The 21,987-nt window shown below is 35.7% G+C and overlaps 2 protein-coding genes across 3 annotated transcripts in view; both read left to right on the forward strand.

Moving 5' to 3' along the window:
• The first annotated feature begins 333 nt into the window (after positions 1 to 333).
• The window catches only part of LOC127561365 (uncharacterized), a 55,224-nt gene continuing 33,570 nt past the window's right edge, over positions 334 to 21,987 (forward strand). Inside the window, exons 1-5 of the mRNA XM_051996634.1 lie at positions 334 to 394; positions 5,053 to 5,097; positions 7,543 to 7,596; positions 9,959 to 10,063; positions 16,358 to 16,462. Coding sequence (XP_051852594.1) covers positions 334 to 394; positions 5,053 to 5,097; positions 7,543 to 7,596; positions 9,959 to 10,063; positions 16,358 to 16,462 — 370 coding nt within the window. The remainder of the gene's footprint in view (positions 395 to 5,052; positions 5,098 to 7,542; positions 7,597 to 9,958; positions 10,064 to 16,357; positions 16,463 to 21,987) is intronic.
• EFCAB3 (EF-hand calcium binding domain 3) overlaps positions 3,160 to 21,987 on the forward strand; it is a 169,587-nt gene continuing 150,759 nt past the window's right edge. Inside the window, exon 1 of one of the 2 annotated variants that reach the window (XM_051994935.1) lies at positions 3,160 to 3,172. The gene's annotated coding sequence lies outside the window, so the exon portion shown is untranslated. The remainder of the gene's footprint in view (positions 3,173 to 21,987) is intronic. The other variant, XM_051994936.1, reaches the window with a different exon arrangement.

Raw genomic sequence — 21,987 nt, forward strand, 5'->3', positions numbered from 1 at the left:
GTTTCCTTACTAGGAATTCCCTATAACAGGGAAAATTATAGGTCTGGTTTACAAAAAAAGAATACATTAGTTATTCATACAAATTGAATTTAAGCCATATCCCTTGAACCAAGATTGAAGGAGTAGATTTAATTTTTAATTGAACATATTTTTTGAACATATATCAGTTGCCCTCACTCATTTCCTCACTGAAATTGGAAGTGGTTATGTATAGGCATCAGTGACATTTTCACCATAAGAATCATTTATTTTTCAATATTCTGTTTCTCATTCTATCTCTTTGCCCCAGGGGAAAAAACTGATCTAGATAACCTTGGCACATTTTTGGGAAACATGGGTATAGAATTAACAGAAGAAGAGCTTGAGGAACTGAAGAAGCATCTACCAATTGATGGTAAGTTCTGGTGTAGAGAAAATTTCAAGCTTCTAAGCTTATGAGAAACTTCTTCAGTTACACTCAATAACATTTATAAAATGACAACCATGTTCCATTCATACCCTTGTGATTCAAGTTTCTCCTGATTCCAAATGTAGGGCTTATTCTATTATGCCATGTTGCATAAAAAGATTCTTAATCCATAGTGTTTGTGATAAATAACAAAGGAGTGATTCAAACAATATAAATTCAAGGTCAACTTAAAGCCTAAAAAATGTTGACTGTAGTCTATGGTTATATAATAGTCAGAAAAGGTTTCATGGAGAAGAAGAATTGAACTAACCAGACCTTTAAGGGAATATAGTACTTTTGTGACAGAATGTCTGAGCTGCTTGGAAAAGAGATTAGAAAAGCAGAACAAAAGAATAGCAACAAAGACTGAAAAGTATATAGCTAATGGTTGATTGGAAGAATGGTGAATAAACCAGTTTAGCTGGTACAGAGTATACATGTAAGATGGGGCTTGTACCTGGTTTCAGGTATGTTCAAAGCAAGCTTATTTTTAAAAATATGTCCTGTTGAAGTGTGTGTGAGAGTAATGGTTCATAAAGAATTCAAAGAGATTCTCTTAAGAGTTTATTTATGCCATAATTGACAGACTAACCTCTAAAGTCTAGCAAATTAGAAATAGTTCAGAAGGGATTTATATACTGAAAATTGGGGGCTTAGCTAACAGGTTAACAGTCTACAAAGTTATAAATTATAAAATAAAGATAAAGAATCATAATTTAGGAAAGGATATAGCTTTTACAGAAAGGCAAATTACAGAAAGGCGGTTTTACAGGAGATAAATAAGAAACAAGATAATTTTAATTGCTCCACATTCTTTAGATAGATCATTTTTATTGCTCCACGTTCATCAGTTAGATATGTAGTTCTGAATACAACCTGGGCTCTGTCTTTCCCTTGACTTTGTTCAACTCTCTTTCTCCCCTGTACTTAAGTTTTGTATCCTCCCCCAGCCAAAGGTGATCTTTTACTATCATCTCAGCTCATCTAAGAAGCTAAGCAGGATGAGACTTCATTAGTATGTGGTTGGAATATCACCTGGAAATATCAGATGCTATGGGTTTTAGCTAATCAATTCATCACAATGGAAAGTGTGTTAGATTTGCAGTCAGAGGACCTAGATTCCAATGGCGACTTACTACTAATTAGCTACATCTCTTTCAGCATGTCACTCAACCACCCTGGGCCTTGCTTTTCTCATCTGTAAAATGAAGTGGTTAGAACAAATCATTTCTAAGTAATTTCTAGCTCTAGGTCTTGGATTCTAGATATTCTCCTAATACATTATATCTTTCAAATGGAAATTATTCCATTTTGCCTTCTAGATATCCATGTATCTTCCCAAATAGATGCCATGTTCCTAAAAGAGTATTTATCTCCTACAGCACCTAGCACATGCCTTGCACAGAGTAGGTTGCCTATAAATGTTTATTCAATGACAGAATTTTATTCACTACCTGAATAATCTTTTCATCAAAGAAGCAAACGACATTATTTAAGAAACAGGTGTTCTCATACTACAAACAGCTATGACTAATTTGGAGTCAAACAGTTAAGTATATCCTAGAATAGTTGATGACTATAGATTATATTAATAGTAGTAGTGCTGGGGCACTAGTTGAAACTCTCCTGTCTCAGTCACTTTTGAAGAGGCAAACGAGACACAAAGCAGCAGTCAAGATTCATTAATATCCACTTTGGCTCTGAATTTCTCAATTTCAGTAGCAGACATATTGCAACTTCAATTGTTTAGCTTCTTGTACTGACACAGTGAAAGGGTAAAAGAGAAGGAAGCAGCAGCATCCCCCAGCATTCCTGTATCACCCATTAATGTTTGGCTGACTTGTCAAAGCAGTTTGAGGCAGCTAGATGGCACAGTAGATAGAGTGCTAAGACTGGAATCAGGAAAATATGGATCCAAATCTGGCCTCGGAGGCTTCTAGCTATAAGGGCAAGTCAATGTTTATTTGCATCAATTTCCTCATCTGTATAATGAGGATGGTAATGGCACCTATCTTGCAGGGATTTTGTGTGCGTCAAATAAAGTAATAGCTGTTAAGCACTTAGCACAGTACATGGCACATAGTAAATATTATATAAATGTTAGTTAGCTATCATGATCATCACTACAAGTACCACCATCATCAACAACAATATAACAATTGGTTAATTATCACAATAAACTTGAAAATTGTAAGATATATTCAGTACATAAACTAGAAATGTACTTTTTATGTATCTCATGATTATTTGGGAGGTCTGCATTTAGTTCAAGAATTACCATACATAGGATGTAGCTCTTTTCAACAATGAGATAATTCAGGACTATTCCAATAGACTTGTGATAGAGAGAGCCATCTGCATCCAGAAGGATTGTGGGGACTGAATGTGGATCATAACATAGTATTTGCACCTTTTTGTTGTTGCTTTTTTTTCATTTTTTTTCTTTTTGAGCTGAATTTTCTTGTACAGCATGATAAATATGGAGATGTGTATAGAAGAATTGCACACATTTAACATATGTTGGTTTGCTTGCTGTTTTGGGAGTTAGGTGGGGGAAAGGAGAGAGAAAAAAATGAAACACAAGGTTTTGTGAGGGGGTGAATATTGAAAACTATCTTTGCATATATTTTGAAAATAAAAAGTGATTATTAATGGAAAAAAGAATTACCATACATAAACTAAATTAGGTGTGAGATAATGTCAAAGTGTTTTGAAAAATATAAAGTGTCCTGCAATTTTAATGCTTTATAGTATTATTGTTATTTCATGTTAATTTCCAAAGTTATGCACATTGTAAGAACACCACCAACAACACACTTTATTTTATCTAGAAATATGCCCGCAAAAACTCACTAAAATGCTCCTGGGACACCTGTACTCTTGAGGAAATGAGTCAATAATTGGAACCATATAATACAATCAGGATTGTCTGATACATTACTCATAAATTCATTATGAATGCCAACATCATTGCTTTTAATAATGCTTCCTTTGATCTACCATTATAGCAACAATTGCATATCTTCTCCAGTACTTTTACCTGTCTGTTTTGACCTACTAAAGAAATTGTGCCATTTTCAGTTTCCTTTTTTTTCTTTCTTTTAAAATTTGATACATGCAAGGTAACATCATGGTATCATTACAACTGTTTTATGTTACTATGACCTAACTAAAATAAAACATTGGCGTAAGGACTTTCCTCCCTGAGAATTCCCTCTAATGAATTCAATAGATCTTTCCTCACCCCACCCCTCCAAAAAGAAAAATTATATCCAAGTATTAGTTAGGGGGACTCACTAAAAGAAATTTTATGTTTTAAAAGGAGATGTTCTGTTGTTCAAGGTTAAGGTTGTATTCATAATTGCAATTAGGAAGAAAAGGTAGCAGATCTTTCTCTCTGTGTAACAACAGTGTGAATAATGCAACCTATTTCCCTTCTATTCTGCTGGATCTCTGTCGAAAAAATATCACCTTTTTTGAAGGCTGTTACTGGTTCTGTGTTGCAGTTATAGGATCTGATATATTGGGAAAGGAAGAAGGACAATAACAGCAGCAGCAACAGCAGCAGTAGTAGTAATAGTACTAATAGTAGTACTAGAAGCAAAGTAGTAGTAGTAGTAGCAGCAGCAGCAGCAGTAGCAGCAGTGGTAGTAGTAGTACTAATAGTAGTAGTAGTGGTAGTAGTGGTAGTAGTTAGTAGTAGTAGCAGCAGCAGCAGCATAGTAGTAGTAGCAGCAGTGGTAGTAATAGTAGTAGTAGTAGTACTAACAATAGTGGCAGCAGCAGTATTAATAGTAGTAGTAGAAGCAGAGTAGTAGTTGTAGTAGTAGTACTAGCAGCAGCAGCAGTAGTAGTAGTACTAATGGTAGTAGTAGAAGCAGAGTAGTAGCAGCAGCAGCAGCAGTAGTAGTAGTAGTAATAGTACTAATAATAGTAGAAGCAGAATAGAGTAATAATAGGACTAATAATAGTAGTAGAAGCAGAGTAGTAGCAGCAGCAGTAGTAGTAGTAATAGTACTAATAATAGTAGAAGTAGAGTAGTAGTAGTAACAGGACTAATAGAAGTAGTAGAAACAGAGTAGTAGCAGCAGCAGTAGTAGTAGTAATAGTACTAATAATAGTAGAAGTAGAGTAGTAGTAGTAATAGGACTAATAGTAGTAGTAGAAGCAGAGTAGTAGTGGTAGTAGCAGTAGTAGAACTAATAATAACAATAGAAATACAGTAGTAGTAGTAGTAGTAGCAGCAGCAGTGGTAATAGTAATAGTACTAATAGTAGTAGTAGAAGCAGAGTAGTAGTAGTAGCAGCAGTATTAGAACTAATAGTAGTAGTAGTAGAAGTATCAGCAGCTATAGTTAGTAATAGTAGTAGTGGTGGTGGTAACAATAGTAGTAGTAATCAAAGTAATCATAGGAGTCATAGTAATAGTAATAGTAATAAAAAGATATAGCTATTACATAGAGAGATTTCCCCTTTTCCCAGCTTCCTTTTAAGTGGACTAAGAATGTAGGGGAAGAAAAATCAAAAAATTGCAAGATTCAAATAGAATACTTTTATTCTTTGGAGCATCACTACTGTATGTCTGAATTATGCTTTCATTTACAGTTGATGAGAAGGTCAAGCTGGTAGACTCTATACAGGACGTTAAAGGTAAATGGAAATCATGGTGAAAAAAAGTTAAGTAAAATAAGCTCCTATTGTATTTTTAAAATTGTTTTTCTAAATGAGTTTCCTAAGTCTTATTAATGTAATGTAATAGGATCTGATATATTGGGAAAGGAAGAAGGATTTTCCTCTTTTACAAACTCAAAAGGGATGCCCTTTTGGGCACAATCCCAAATTTGCTTTCCTGAATAATTGAATCAGAATACAATTTCACCAATAGTACACATTGGTGTTTTACGTTTCCCACATCCCCTCTAACATTTTTTTTCCTACAGAAACATGTATTTCATCTTTCCTGCAGGTTGACAAATACATTCCATTATTCTGGGCTTTCACAAGTCCCATGCATCCTGAAATTTTTCCAGAATAATAATATATTTCCTATTATATAATACTGCCTTGTGGAGAGAGAGTCGGTCTTAGATCTGTGTTCAAGTACCATCTCTAATACATATTGGCTTATGATCCTGGGCAACTAACTGCTTTAACTTCTATGAGATTCTGAGCAGCTCTTCAAGATCATAAATTGCAGAGAGTATGCTTACTTGAATTGATAGAGGGAGTTCTTTGTTTGGAAGCTTCCTATATTAATGAAATCACAGACTCTGTCCCTATCCCTGCCTTTTATCAGGTCATTCCTCTTAAACAGATACAGAGGCACAAAGTTTATTTATATAGATGGAACAGTGGTCCCTAGACAGGGGCAAAATACTCCTTAATACTCCTTAATACCCTTCAGAAATTCTTGCCTGTTTCTCTCTGTATCTCTCACAGTCGTCTCTGTTTCTATGTGTGTTATTCTTTCTCCTTCTCTCTCTGCTGTCTTCTGCTTTGTTTCTTCTGTCTCTGTCTCTGTCTCTCTCTTTCTGTGTGTATGTGTCTTTCTTTCTGTCTATCTCTGTTTCTTTCTATGTCTCTGTCTCTCTGCCTTTCTTTGTGTCTCTGTCTACTCTCTCTCTCTCCTTCCCTCCCTCTCTCTCCCCCCCTCTTCTTTCTTCCCTTCCTCCCTCCCTTCCTCCTTTCACTCCTCTTTTCCTCTTTCCTTCCCTTCCCCTCTCTATGTCTCTGTTTCCCTCTCACCGTCGCTTTCTCAGTTTCCTTGTCTCCTCCTTTTCCCCTATTTCTGAAGGGTTGGGGAGGCTAAGCTTTCATTTCCAGTCCCCTGGCTCTCCAGAATAGTGAGCCTCTAGTTATGTAGAAAATATGTAAGCCAAGGATTGACAATTATATAGGAATTTAAAGTAGGAGAGACAAAACTTAAAATCTTAAAAAATTTTAAACTTAAAAAATCAAACCTTACCTAGTGGTTAAAATTATACAGTATTATAATAATAAAATAATGATAAACATTTATGTCTATGTATTTAACAATATATAATAAAACATGGAACTTTCCAATCCTGATTTTCCTATTCATTGCACTGATCTGCCCTTTGAAATAGGCTATATTCCTATGAATTAGGATTAAATAAATTAATTTCTTCTCATTTTTCTTTTTCTTATTATGCTTAATTGGGGGGAGGGAATCAGATGGTGATATTTTAATGTTAATTTCCTACTTAGTAACCATTAGGTATGTGACTTATTTCCATTTTTCACTATCCTCACCTTTTTCAAGGAGAGATTGATGTGCAAAACTTGGACAATCTATTAGGCAATATGGGGATGGAGCTTGCAAATGAAGAAGCTAAGGAGCTGATGAAATCCCTGCCATTTGTTTGTAAGTAGTCTAAATATCAGAATGTCATACAGAGGAGCTTGTGTTTATAGCTTGTTCATAAGAATTCCTGTATAAAGATGATAATTGAACCCAACAGATAGAATGAGATCACCAAGGAAAGTGAGTAGAGAAAGATGATACCTCAGGACATAACCCTGATGTTTATGAGACAAGAGATGGATGATCCAGCAAAGACTAAAAACTGGTCAGAGAGGTGGGAAAATAAAGCAAGAAATAGCAGTGTCAGAAGCCAATGGAGGAGAGGCTATTCTGGAGGAGAGGGAAAGCCTCAGAAAAAAAGCTAGAAGATTAAGGATTGACAAAAAACTATTGAATTGAATAGATTTTATCTCTTCTCTTATGACCAGCAGTTGATTATAAATTTAAATTCTGCATACTAACTTTCCTACTAGACACAGCCAAAAACAGGAATCAAATACATTGAATCTAAAGATCCCAAAATAAAGGAAAGGGTATAAAGTCTCCAAGTCCCATTTTCCCACAATAATTCCCTCAGTTCTGGCTATTGAATTTGATTTGTTAGTGAGAGGCCTAGTTATTAGCAGCATCAAGAAGATAGATGGACTAGTTCTACTCCCTTAATTCCAGGCTCCCATTTTTTGATGCTGTTAAGTTTTTTCCCCATTTCTTGAGTATTGTTTTCAATTTGACACATCCCTCTTATGCATGAATTATGCTTTTTCTTATAGCTTCTGGGAAGGTGGATATAGACAAACTGTTGGATGAAGTAAAAGCTATTCAAGGTAAGTGGTAGATTATAATGCTAAGCTAAAACTGGTATCTTCCCTATTTACTCCCAATCATCCCAGCTAATTACTGATGCAGTATATGTGCCTACTGACCTTCAATTTATCTCTGTAGACATCTATATATAAGTTTCAAGGCATATGTCTTTATACATTTCTGCAAACTTGCTTTTTAGTTTTCTAAACCTATACAACATTCACTGAAGCATAGATTTGATACTTTGCCAATAATTAGTTCAACACATAAACAAATCTCTAAATTTAAGTGAAGAAAACCAAATTTTCTTTTGGTGGCCAGTACTACCTCTTCCTCCCATGGTATTTCTCTTCTTCTCATCCCCCTCTTCCAATCCCTTTTAGTGATTCAACAACCTTTTGTCCTCTTCCCATTCCATTATCACAACCTACTTTGAAGAATCTAATATCAATCATTTACATCTCAACATAAAGTTGAGTCAATCTCATAGTTTTTTATAAAAAGCTACAATGATACTTATTTCATCATTTCACAGATGTGGAATCTCAAGCCCAGAAAAGTCACTTTATTCAAGGTCACAAACTTTACTTAGGGTCCAAGTTAGTAATAAAATCTAGGTATTCTGATGGCCAAATCAGATTTTTCCATTAAATTACAATATTTGATTTGTGACCATTGGATTCAAAATGTTAGCTACCCATTGAAACATGAAGCTGTTTATATTTGTTTTTTAAGCTTTGTCTTTTATTGTGAAAGGAGAGCCTTTGTTCCATAATAAAGGACTTTTAAGCATTAGCTAAGCAGGTAGAAAAAGGCCTGGGAAAAACCTTAATTTAGAAATGTCAAGGTCATCCACTATGTCCAGGCTATTGTTAGTCATATTGTTGGTGGTGGTGGTCCTTGTTTGTTTTCAAAGAGGACCAGTGACATGATGGGGTAATGTCTTGGCTTGTGCATTAATTGGCTTTAAGAGAGACAAAGCTACCCTGGCATGGGTTCTATCAATAAAAAGTTATTTTAAAAAAAGAGAGAGAGAAAGACAAAGCTACACAGAGCCATTAACCTTACTTTCTCCTCCTCTATCACTGAAGTCCAGAAGCAAGACAAAAGTCAAGGGACTAGCCATAGTCCAGGATGCAGTGAATGACCTTGATCTTTCTAAATTAAGGTCTTTCCAGACCTTCTTCTACCCTCTTAGCTAAAGCTTAAAAGTCCCTTATTAGACTTTGTCTTGCCACTGGACTTGGACAAGTCTGAAGGAGAGAGTGAAAGGCTGATGGCTCTGTGCTAATCTGCTTCACTTGCAGTCAATTCAAGTGCAAAGACAGACATCACGCCATGATACCACTGGTCCTCTTTGAAACCTAAGGACAAAGAACAGAGACTCTAGTCATTACAAAGGGCATACCTATGTTTAAGACAAGCCCAGTTATTTAATCACTTATTTGTGGTACTCTAAGTCACTGGCTATTCTGTTCATACTTCACTGTGTCTATCCTTGGTTAAATTTCTCTAACCCTAATTACAGGATCTTACTTAAGAGCTACTTCTTATTCTTCATTACTGAAATTGATGGCTGAAATTGAGGGCAATGATGGTTTGCAATAAATAAGTATTGTTCTCATTGACATATTTTGCTATTTTTTAATAACTTTTTATTGATAGAACCCATACCAGGGTAATTTTTTACAGCATTATCCCTTTCATTCACTTCTGTTTCGATTTTCCCCCTCCTCCCTCCACCTCCTCCCCCAGATGGCAAGCAGTCCTTTACATGTTAAATATGTCACAGTATAGATACAATATATGTGTGCAGAACCAAACAGTTCTCTTGTTGCACAGGGAGAATTGGATTCAGAAGGTAGAAATAACCCGGGAAGAAAAACAAAAATGCAAGCAGTTTATATTCATTTCCCAGTGTTCTTTCTCTGGGTGTAGCTGCTTCTGTCCATCCTTGATCAATTGAAACTGAATTAGCTCTCTTTATCGAAGAGATCCACTTCCATCAGAATACATCCTCAAACAGTATCGTTGTTGAGGTATATAATGATCTCCTGGTTCTGCTCATTTCACTCAGCATCAGTTCATGTAAGTCTCGCCAGTCTTCTCTGTATTCATCCTGCTGGTCATTCCTTACAGAACAATAATATTCCATAACGTTCATATACCACAATTTACCCAGTCATTCTCCAACTGATGGGCATCCATTCATTTTCCAGCTTCTAGCTACTACAAACAGGGCTGCCACAAACATTTTGGTACATACAGGTCCCTTTCCCTTCTTTAGTATCTCTTTGGGGTATAAGCCCAGTAGAAACACTGCTGGATCAAAGGGTATGCACAGTTTAATAACTTTTTGTTGCTATTCTTTTTTTTTTTAAGGAAAAAAGGTTGCCATCACTGACATAGACAACTTTCTGGAAAATGTGGGGATTGAATTATCAGATCAGGAATTTCAGGAGCTGATGAAAAACCTGCCAGCTGATGGTGAGCATTTCTGACAGCTCAATATCTTTTAGGGGTACATGCTGACCTTTGAATGAAAATTTCTAAAACTATACTTACTTGATGATATGTGAGATATCTGATATACACATAAAGATACAATTTAACATGCAGTGAATGGAAGTGCTCAGAGCAGAGTCAGGAAGACTGGAGTTCAAATCCCATCTCAGACATTTCCTAGCTGTATGACTCTGGGCAAATCAGTTAACCTGTGTTGACCTTAGTTTCTTCAACTGTAAAATGGGGACTCTACCATGCAAATAAGATAATATTTTAATAAGATGTTATCTTAAAATAAGACATTTTTAAATATTTAAAATATTCATTTTCATAAATAATTTTTTAAATATTTTAAAATTAGCACATTAGTACAGTAGTCATAGGAACTTGATAATGCTTATTCCTTTCCCCCCTGCATATTCATTCAGTGAACATTTCCCAGTATTCCTTAATCTTAATGTTTTCCCTCTAAAATTAGCCCCAATTAATCCTTTATGTTTTGGGTTTTTTTTTTTTTTACATAGTTGTTGGCATGTCATCTCTGCCTCATTAAATTGTGAGTTCCTGAAGTGCAGGAACTGTTTTTTGTTTTTCTTTGTATCCCTACCACTTGGCACAGTGTCCGACATACAGTAGGTGCTTAAATACTTTTTGACTAACTGACCAAAGCTGTTGTGTGGAGTAGTGTGCTGGAAAGAAAATATGAGTAAGACATAGTCTCTTCCATCAAGGAATTTTCTGTATGTTAGAGGAAACCAGAAAAAAATGTAGTCCAAAAACCCAAGATGAATCCTAGCTCTGCCATTAGCTGCAAATTATTTAACTTCTTTGAAAAATAATTTCTTTTTCTGTATTAAAGAGATAGGGAAAGAAAGAAGAGAGACAGAGAGCAAAAGAGATAGATAAATACAGAGAGACATAGAGAGAAAAGACAGACAGAAATAGAGACAGAGAGAGAAACTAAGAGACTAGAATATATGATGTCTGCAAAAGCAAGAATTATTTCTTCTTGCAGATGATATGAATCTGATCTACAATAAAGAGCTTGAGAGCAGCTATTTGGCACAGTAGATAGGCCTGGAATTAGGAAGATTCATTTTCCTAAGTTCATATCCAGCCTCATTCACTAGCTGTGGGACTGCAGGAAAGTCATGTAATACTGTTTACCTCTGTTTCCTCATTTGTAAAATGAGCTGGAAAAGGAAATGGCAAACTATTCCAGTATCTTTGCCAAGAAAACTCCAAATGGAAGCATAAAAAGTAGAACACAACAGAAAAAAGATGGAATGGCAACAACATAGAAAACTCTAGAGAATCTATTAAAAATTATTTGAAACAATAACTTCAACAAAAGAACAAGATAAAAAAATAAACTTTTCTGAATTACCAGCCTTTCTGAAGTAGCAACAAAACCTAGGAGGGAGAAATAGAAAGAAATATTGCATTTAAAGTGACTACAGAATTTATTAGATATTTTATATTCTATCTAAAAAGTCACACAAGAACTATAGAAATATAATAATAAAATACTTATTACAGAAATAAAGTAATACTTAATAAATAGAAATTTATTAATTGCCTATGGTCAGCACATGTCAATGCAATAAAAATTGCCCAAAAAATTCTTATTTTATTGAGCATAAACTATCAAATTTACAATAATTTTTTATAAAGGTAGGGGGAAAAAAACCTAAAATTCATCTGGAGAAACAAAAGTTCAAGAATCTCAAAGGAAATAATGAAAAATTTATGATCAATCTTAACCCTAATTCCTTAACTACTAATTCCTTAACAACAAGCTATTCCTCAATAAGCCTTTATGATGTTTGTAAAACTCTTTACAAATATTATCTCATGTTATCCTCCCAAAATTCTAGGTAGGTGCTATTAAAATTCCCATCGTACAGTCTAGGTCCCAGAACTCTGATCCATAAATAATAGTAATAATTATAACATTTTTTCTAGTATATTAGATTTTTAATACTTTTTTTTCTTCAATTATATTTTTAAACATTTTTTCAAAGTTTTCTACCTCTGTTTCCTTTTTCTCCCCTTTCCTCCCTCAGATGGTGAACAATCAGCTACAGGTTATACAAGTACAATTATATAAAACATTTCTATATTACATTGAATTTTTAAAAACACTTCCCATACATTATCTCATTTGATCCCCAACGCAATTCTGTGAGATATAGATAGTGCAGGTATTTCTTGGGTCTGGGATTTTATTAGCATAGATTCCCAGTGTGGAAACTTCCTCCATTAATGCAGATCCAACAACTTTTCTCCAACATAATCTTATAGAATGAGTGTTTGAGTATTGAGGGGGGTGATTTCCCTATAGTCATATAGTAGATAGGACTTGAACCCATGTTTTCCTATAACTAAAGCTGGTCATCTATTCACCATCTCTCCTATAATAATTATAATTATCATTATTTTATAGAAACAGGCCTCAAAAGTTTAAGTCCAACTAATAGTAGTAGTGGAATTCCAAAGCAAGACACTGCTAGATGCTGAGAAAGATATGTAAAATAAGACACAGGTTAAGAACTCTGTCGATTTGTATAGAACACAACAGATAGAGTGCTGGACTAGGAATTAGGTAATCCTGGATTTGAATCCTGCCTCAATTCCTTAATTCCCTGATTGGGGGACTTTCCTCATCTGGAAAATGGGGATACCAATAGTACCTATTTGTTGTAAGAATCAAACAAAATAACATAAGTAATTTTGTTGTTGTTCATTTATTTCAGTTGCATCCAATTCTTTATGATGCCATTGAGTTTTCTTGGGAAAGCTACTGGAGTAGTTTGCCATTTAATTTCCTTCTCCAGCTCATTTTACAGATGAGGAACTGAGGCAAATAGGGTTAAGTGACTTGGCTAAGGTCAACCAGCTAAAAAGTGTCTGTCTAATATTTGAACTCATAAATGAGTCTTCCTGATTTCAAGCCACTATGCCACCTAGCTACCCCAACAAAAGTATTTTGCAAACTTTCATGTACTATACAATATCAGTTATAATTAGTTATTATTATGGTGCCAAAAAAAGACTTGAAACTGTTAAACATAGTAACCTGTTCCTCCTATCTCTATATCTATCCCTTTCTTGAGTTTCAGCTTTCAAAGATGATTATCATGTGAATTCACTAGAGTCTAGGTTCACTCAGGGTTTAGAGGGAGACAGAGGACACATTTTGATTAATTCCCTCTCAAGTGCCATGCACGAACATGACTATGAAAAAAAAATCCCATAAATGACAACTTCGTGAGATATGTATTATATAGCTGCATATTTTTTATGGTTAAGTATTGACTTCAGCAGGTAAATTTTTAATTTTAAGAGATGTCCTATGACCTAATCAAAAAGACTAATCCAGAATTTTAATGGAAAGAAATAAGCAATCAGTCCTTATTTCCTTGTGTAAAAAAGAATAGTTTTGAGTCACTCCCTCCCATTTTCCCCTTCCAAAATATCTGTTAAAAACTCTGGATGTTTGTGATCTGAGTAAAGGTTCTAGTTCTATAGCAAAGTATAAACATAATGCCTCTAGAAGTATATATCTTGTGGCATCAAAATTTAAATTAGTTAAATGAATAGATTCAACAAAGTTGACCTTTTTGTTGCCCCCCATTTTTGACATTCCATCTCTACTCTCTACACTTTTGAATTAGCTGTCCCCATACCTGGAATGCACTTTCTCCTTACTTTCTCATCTTAAAGCCCCTTTTTTCTTTCATAATTCTCTTCAATAATCACCTTCTACAACGAAGCTTTTCTAAAATCCCAAACAGCTAAAATTAACTTAGCTTTCATTTATTTTATATATGCTTATGTAATTGAACACTAGTCTTTGTCTAAAGATAAACAGAATTCCTAAATTTTCCCCCTCCTCAATTCTTTGGAGAACTGGTGCAACCTCAAAACAGTCTAGGCCATAGAAAGGCTACTAAACTAACCTCTCCCATGCCTAAAGGGGAAGGAGGAGGAATTAAAAGTTAGAACAAATAGCAAGCAGATCACTTTGTAAGTACAGAAAGGCTGTGTGACAGATTTCCCAAATAGCAATAGCACAGGGGACTGAGAAGTGAACACAAAAGAAAAAGCGGAGTAAACAACATCCACAGAATACAAGACCTGACAAACAGCAGAGTAGGCAAATGGGAGAGGTAGATATTGTCATATAAATGAGCTCTCACCAGAGAATTGAGAATGGAGCTACAGTGTTTAAACTGAAAGTGCAGGACTCTGGGACCAGGAGATGTTTTAGCAAACCTAAGGATGGTGATTCCTGCTTATTTCCCCAGCTTCTTTTTTTTATCAGTAGAGAAAACACAATAAGAGTCTACAGGAAAGTGTAACTCTCTAAAATATATTCATAATTTCAAATTTTGTAGTTTTCATGAATCTTAACTTTCATTTATCTTAGTGCTTCTTTGTCTTTTTTTTTTATATATATATAGCAGTCAATGGGGAAGTCCCTCTTAGTAAACTTATGGATAACTTGCAAACTTCTAAAGGTGAGTACAAAGCATGATGAGAAGACAAACCAAACTGGGAACATTTTGAATTTGTTTGATTTATTGTCTATTGCTTCTTTAAGGTTGATGTGCATTTTTCCCCACATAATCCACAGTATGTTATGTCTTCCTAGAAAGTTCAATAAAGTCAGTAATCACAAAATCACAGAATTTGAGACTCAGAAGGGACCTCAAAAGCCAACCAGTCCAAACCATACCATAAAAAAAAGTACCTCTTTACTAAATACCCAGGAAGTGGTTATCTGCCATCTTCCTGAAATCTTTCAATAAGAGAGAATCTGCCATGTCCCAGGGCTACCCAATTATACTTTTAGATAGCTTTCTGTAGAAAATTTTTCCTAAAATCAGACCTCTAATTTGCTTCTTTACAACTTCTACCCATTACTTTGGTTTCTTTCTGAACCAAAAAGAACCAGATCAATCCCTTTTTGCAAAACCCTTTAAACATTTCATAGCTAATATCCTCCCCCATCCAATCCTGGATTTCAGCCCAAGTCTTCTCATCTCTAGGAGAAATAGCCTCAGTTCATTCAGCTTGTCCTGATACAACATATACTCAAAGTCCCTTCACCATCGGGGACACACTTTCCAGCTTATCAATGTCTTTCTTTAACTATGGTACCCAGGTATCAGGTTATGGACCACTATTTTGTGATGCATTTCTAACTCCCTTGTGTTTTTCCAAATTTTGCCAGAGAGAAAATATCAAAATCAAGGGTCTGAATAGCCCAAACTGAAATGATGGATGGATTCATAATTTTGTATTTAATTCAATCAGGAAAAAACCAATTTGATAATTCAGGCAATAGAGACAGAGTCAACTTATCAAGAAAATTTACTGACATAATTCACTGAACAGTTTCTCAATTCCTTCCTAACTCCTTTTACTTTTGATTCACCAGAATCGTCCCCAGGACCAATGCTGCATCCCCAAGTTATATTTCCTAGTCTTTCCATTCATAGATCACAGGATCACAGGATTACAGATTCATAAGTAGGTGGAAATGTAGAGGCCCACTACTCCAACAACTAGTTCTCTCACTTTATACATGAGAGAACTGAGATCTGGAGAGGTTAAATAACAAGATCACAAAGACAGCACATGGCAAGGCTATGGACTCCCTGTTTCATCTGGATAAGGAGACAGCATGATGTGATGGAAAGCTGTCCTCACCAAAATCTTGTTTCTTATCTTCCTCCATCTGTGGTGTCCACATACTTGGTAATGCTGGTGGAAAATTTACCACTGTTCAAAAGATTTGCTGCCATAAAGGCTGTGTTCAAATCATGGCTCTGCCATTTACCTCCTTTTGTGACCCTGAATTCAACAGACATTTGCCAAGTACCTACTTTGTATGAGGCATTGTGCTGGGCACCAGGAAATACAAGGACAAAAACCAAAACATCCTTGCCCCCAAGATTGTATTCCACTGAGGGGATTGGGGGGTGGGAGGTGGATTAGTATAAGAAAGTAGGTAAATGCAAGAACAGCTCACAATGATTTCCAGAGAGATAAAAAGGAGTAATATGTTACCTCTCCTCTCTGGGGTTCAGTTTGCTTATATGTAAATGGTGAGGTTGGCTGTTGACTAACTCCAAGATCCCTTCTAGTTCTAAATCTTTTAAGTCACATAGCTCTTTGTTCCTTATCATAGCACTCAGGAAAAGATAACATTTTTCACATTTTAGAATCATTAGGTAATTCTCTTATTCCTCTGTCTCTTTTTCTAAGGAGGCAAGATTAATATTCAAAACCTGGATGATTTTCTGGGTAATATGGGGATCAAGATCATAGATGAAGACTTGAAAGAGCTAAAGAAAAATTTGCCAGTTGATGGTGAGCATTTTAAATAGCCCTCTTCCTATCGGGAGCTTTAACTTAGGAGATTCTATGTGAAAAATTCTGAAATCACATTTGTATGACACAAATATGATTCAAAAAGTTTAGCAAGAGTTCAAGTACTAAAATACTCAAAAGACTTGTCTTGGGTCATTTTTATTGACCCTAAAATTTGCAGTCTTCTCCAAGATGGTGTCTTAGAATATGTGAAAAAATAATCCTGGGAATACTATACGGAGTACCAGCCAGGAAAAGGACAGGAAAAATAAGAGAAATTAATTGTAAGAGATTAGACGTGGATAAAAAAGAATGAGTTGAAGAAGAAATGGAGATACTAATTGTGGGGAACAATAACAAATCTTCCCAATGCTTAACTCAAGAATATAATGGTCATGTTTACAATCAACCATTGTGAGACAGATAACATGTTGTGACACATAAGAAGAATGTGAGAGAAGTGATGTCCTCTCTCTTTACTGAATAAGCTAATGGCTATCTTGGGAACAAAGCAAATAAGTGAAGAACTTTTTAAACTTTTTCCACTCATGGACTCCTTTTTGCCCATGAAATTTTTATGCAACATATAGGTATACAAATAAAGCATTTATTGATAATATCATAAAGAAATTTGTTCTAAAACAATTCTTGGGTATACATATAATTTTACCATTTATTAAAGACAAAAGCAAATTTGCGAAGTATTAAGATGGATATGCTTTATTTATTTTTACATAAAGAATTAAATCTTGGTGGAATATTTGATACTTTTTATTGTTGACAAATTATTCATGACCCTGACATTCATTTATCTGACCCCATATGGGGTCATAACCTACAGTTTAAGAAGCTTTGCATTAGGGAATCTGTCTCATATGGATGACATATCCCTAAGCCAAATCTCCTTAAGCCTAAATATAAACCCTAAGGACTGAAAAGAATATACTCTCCCTTGGACTAAACTCTACATAAGGAAAACTTACCCTACTTGCCTCTTAAGCATCATTTGCTCTGTGTAAAACTATTTAATATAGGGTATAAAATGTTATAGAGGAACCCTAAATCTCTCTCTTTCCCTCCCTCCCTCCTTCTCTCTCTTTTTCCCTCTCTCCCTCCTTTCCTTTCTTTTTCTCTCACTCCCTCTGTCTCTATTTCTCTGTCTCTCTCTTTCTCCCTCCCTCTCTCCTTCATTCCCTTCTTCTCTCACTCTGTCTCTGTTTCTCTTTCTCTCTCTTTCTATCTCTGTTTCTCTCTTTCTATCTCTCTGTCTGTCTCTCTGAGTCTCTACGTCTCTGTATCTCTCCATGCCTCTTTGTGTCTCTCTCTCTTTTTCTTTCTCTCTCCCTCCTTCTCTCCCTCCCTCTCTCCATCCTTCCCTCCCTTCTTTCCTTCTTCTCTGTTTCTCTGTCTCTGTCTCTGTCTCTCTCTATCTTTCTCTGTCTCTCCCTCTCTCTGTCTCTTTCTCTCTCTCTGTCTCTCCCCCCCACACACACACACACACACGTGCGCGCGCACACACACAGAGGCCTGTGTACCAGATCAAATAATGACTAAGAAATCAAAAAATAAATATTGGTAAGCTTGATCAATCCCGAGACTGTATAAAAAGATAACCAGAAGTCATGATGACAGACATGAACTTAAATGAACAGGTCAAAAACATCAAGTATTATTCCAATTGGACATGCCCCAGAGGAACTCAAGACCAGAGCAATGGCCTAAAAGTAATATCTCAGGGAGGATGAAAGACAGGAGTTCTGAATAGGGTCTGAGAATGCTATGAGTGCCAGCATGCCAGCGGCTCCGGAAGAATATATCAAGACCCAAAGGAAGCATGTGTGTTTCACTCAGGAGTGCAAGAGAGGGCAGAGCCTGGCCTTGGCACCAAATTCCAAATCTTGGACTAGAGCTTGAAATATGAGTAAACAGAAGACAACAAACATTATCAAGAGATGCTGAAAGAGATTAATCTAGAAGAATAGAATAACTCTGTAACAGCTACATAAAGAGCCTGGGGTGGGGGTAGATTGTGTGGTCACCACCACTCAGTTAATAAGCATTTATTAAGCACCTACTATGGCGGCAGGGATACAAAGAAGAGCAAAAGACAATAACTGATCTCAAGGGGAGAGTCTAATGGGGGAGTCTAATGTGGGAGACAACATTTAAACAATCATGCACAAACAAAATACACAGAAATACAATATAAATGAGATAATAGAAGAATGGAGCAGCATTAAGGAGGATCATAGGACGATTAGATTATTTGGAAGAAAGATAAATAATGGAATTACAAGTGAAAATAAGGGCTTTGGAAGAAAAAATAAGGAGAATAAATAACTTGCACTAGAAGTTGAAAAACTATTCAGCTGGTGGGTAGAATAGACCAAAAGAGAACACAAATGCTTTTTTAAGATATTTTTTTAAATTACATAAAATGATTAACAAAAGAAGAAAGTGAAAAGTATCAATTATTTTAAAAAACCAACTTACTTGAGCAGTTTGAGAATAGATACTAAGGATAAATAAGGCAATACCTCACTGCCATTGATGAATTCAAATCACCTAGATAAAATCTTAAATCTGGAGAGAAATGGCAGTTGAAAGTCCTGAGTCATTGTCAGTGACAAGATTGTGAGAAATGACAAAAAGCAAATGTCCTAATTTTCAAAAGAAGAAAGAGAATAGAGTCTTTAAAATTTAGTAGGCTAGTGATCTTTGATCCTGGAAAAATTCTAAAACAGATTATGAAAGAGAGGGGATACTGATTACAGAGATTACTGAGTGAGATAATGGCTTCTCTAATAACAATTCATATCAGACTTGTATGAACCAAGCAGAGCAGGAGAACAATTTCTAAACTACATCATAGTAAAGAAAAATGTATTTGAAAGACTTAAAGACTCTAGAACTAAATCTCATTTCTTCTTTTGATTGAACTACTTAACTAATAGATCAGGGGGATGCTATAGAGAGTCAACTAAGATTTGGCGAAACTTCTCTTTAAATATCTCATGCTATTCTTGTGGAGAAGAAGAAGAATGGATAATAAAATGGGATTCAGAATCATCAGGATGAACAGATTCATCGAGGAGGAAGAGTCATTAGTGATGCAGTGTTAGGACACATTAATTTAGCTGTTTTTCTAGATTCTATTTTGCACAGTCTTGGATATATAATACATGATTATTGAATTGAAAAGAATTTTTAAAAGGCAGATGTTCCAGATAATGTCCTTGCTGGAGTCTCTTAGGATGCTAGGATTATAGATCCAGAACCAGAAGGGATTTTAGAGGTGATCTAATTAGTTTTTAGTTAACTAAATTAATTAGTTAATTTAGAGGTAATCTGATTAAAAGACTAAGGTCCAGAGAGGCCTAAGCACACATTTGTAGGAAGTAGAAGAGCTAAGATCTCACTAATAATAGGTTTCAAGGTCAATATATGCCAGCTTGTCTTTAGATATGCATTATTATGTGAATCATGCCTCCCTTAGTTTAAAACCAAGCAATTTCATCATTGTGGATTTGTTTCCATAGTCAATTGAATGGAATTCAAAAAACATTTATTAAACATCTACTGTTTGCAAAGAACAGTGTTGGGTACTAAGGATATAAGACCAAAACAGAAAATGCTAACTAAAAGGATCAGGAAAGGTCTCTTTCAATCAATCAATATATCGCAAGCTTACCTATATTTATTTTTTGATTTCTTAGTCATTATTTGATCTGGTACACTTTGTTTCTTCATTCCTACAGGCCTCTGTGTTTGTGAGTATGTGTATGTGGGGGGACGGGAGGAAGAAGAAGGGAGAGAGAGAGAGAGAGAAAGAGACAGAGACAGAAACATAGACAGAGAGACAGAGAATAAGGGAAGAAGGGGGAGGGAAAGAGGGAGAGAAGGGAGAGAATGGAGGGAGAGAGAAAGAAAAAGAGAGAGACACACAAAGACAGAGGCATGGAGAGATACAGAGACAGAGACAAGGAGACACAGAGACAGAGACATGGAGAGAGACAGAGAGACGTAGAGACTCAGAGAGAGAGAGACAGACAGAGAGATAGAAAGAGAGAAACAGAAAGATGGAGAGAGAGAGAGAGAGAAAGAGAAACAGAGACAGAGTGAGGGAAGAAGGGAATGAAGGAGAGAGGGAAGGAGAAAGGGAGAGAGAGAGAAAGACAGAGAGAAATAAAGGGAGGGAGGAAGGAAGGGAAAGAGAGAGATTTAGGGTTCCTCTATAACCTTTTAACCTATCTTAAATAGAAACTCTAAACTATGATTTTGCAATATACACCCACAGAGTTCCTTAATGCTGCAGTAGTCATTCCCTGGGAAAACCAACCAATGAGTGAAAACTTAGAGGGTAGATCAGAGAGAACATTACAAGCAGTGAGAGGCCTTCAGAAGATATCTCAATAATTGAAATTTCTCATCATATCTTTATGCCAAAGCTTGTGACTTATTTCCTAAACTCTTCATCTCTTTCTTTTTTTCCTTCTAAATGTTCTGTAGTATATCTATAACATTCTTCTAATATTGTGAAAAAAGTAAACAAGTTTAATCTGACATGACTGTTTCTTAATGAAACTGTATTCTCTTTATAAGCTGCTGCTTCCAATAGTCAATAACTATAGGAATCTAGTATTTGATAACACTAGATAAACACCCTCTGTCTGTCTGTCTGTCTCTCTCTCTCCCCCTGTCAGTCTATCTCTCTCTTTCTGTCTCTATTGTCTCTCTCTCTGTCTCTGTCTCTCTCTGTCTCTGTCTCTCTCTCTCTCTCTCTTTCTCTCCCCCTCCCTGTCAGTCTATCTCTCTCTTTCTGTCGCTATTGTCTCTCTCTGTCTCTGTCTATCTCTTTCTGTCTGTCTCTATTGTCTCTCTCTCTCTCTGTCTCTCTGTCTCTCTCTCTCTCTCTCTCCCCCTCCCTGTCAGTCTATCTCTCTCTTTCTGTCTCTATTGTCTCTCTCTGTCTCTGTCTGTCTCTATTGTCTCTGTCTGTCTCTTTCTGTCTCTCTCTGTCTCTCTCTGTGTGTCTCTCTGTCTCTCTCTCTGTGTCTCTGTCTCTCTCTCTCTCTCTCTCTTTCTCTCTCTCTCTCACACACACACACACACACACACACACACACACACCACACACACACCTCTAGAAATGATGAAACAGTGTACCAGATGAAATAATGACTGAGAAATCCAAAAATAAGAATCAGATAACACAAAGACTCCAACTTCTGGGATAACAATTTTAAAATTTTCTGGGGAAACTGGAAAACAATATGGCAGAAACTAGGCATCGATCAACACCTTGGTATACCTATACCTTATCTTGGTATATATATCTTGGTATATATCTTGGTATATCTTGGTATACTTGGTATAACAGTGGTGTTAGATTCCACTGTTGAATCAGTTCACAATTCCTCCAATAATGCATTAGAGCATTTTGGAACTATACCCAAAGGACTATAAAACTGTACCTACCCCTTTTGATACAGCAGTATCTCTACTGGGTCTGTATCCCAAAAAGA

Source organism: Antechinus flavipes, chromosome 4 (assembly GCF_016432865.1).
Source record: "Antechinus flavipes isolate AdamAnt ecotype Samford, QLD, Australia chromosome 4, AdamAnt_v2, whole genome shotgun sequence".
In the NCBI taxonomy this organism is placed as follows: domain Eukaryota; kingdom Metazoa; phylum Chordata; class Mammalia; order Dasyuromorphia; family Dasyuridae; genus Antechinus; species Antechinus flavipes.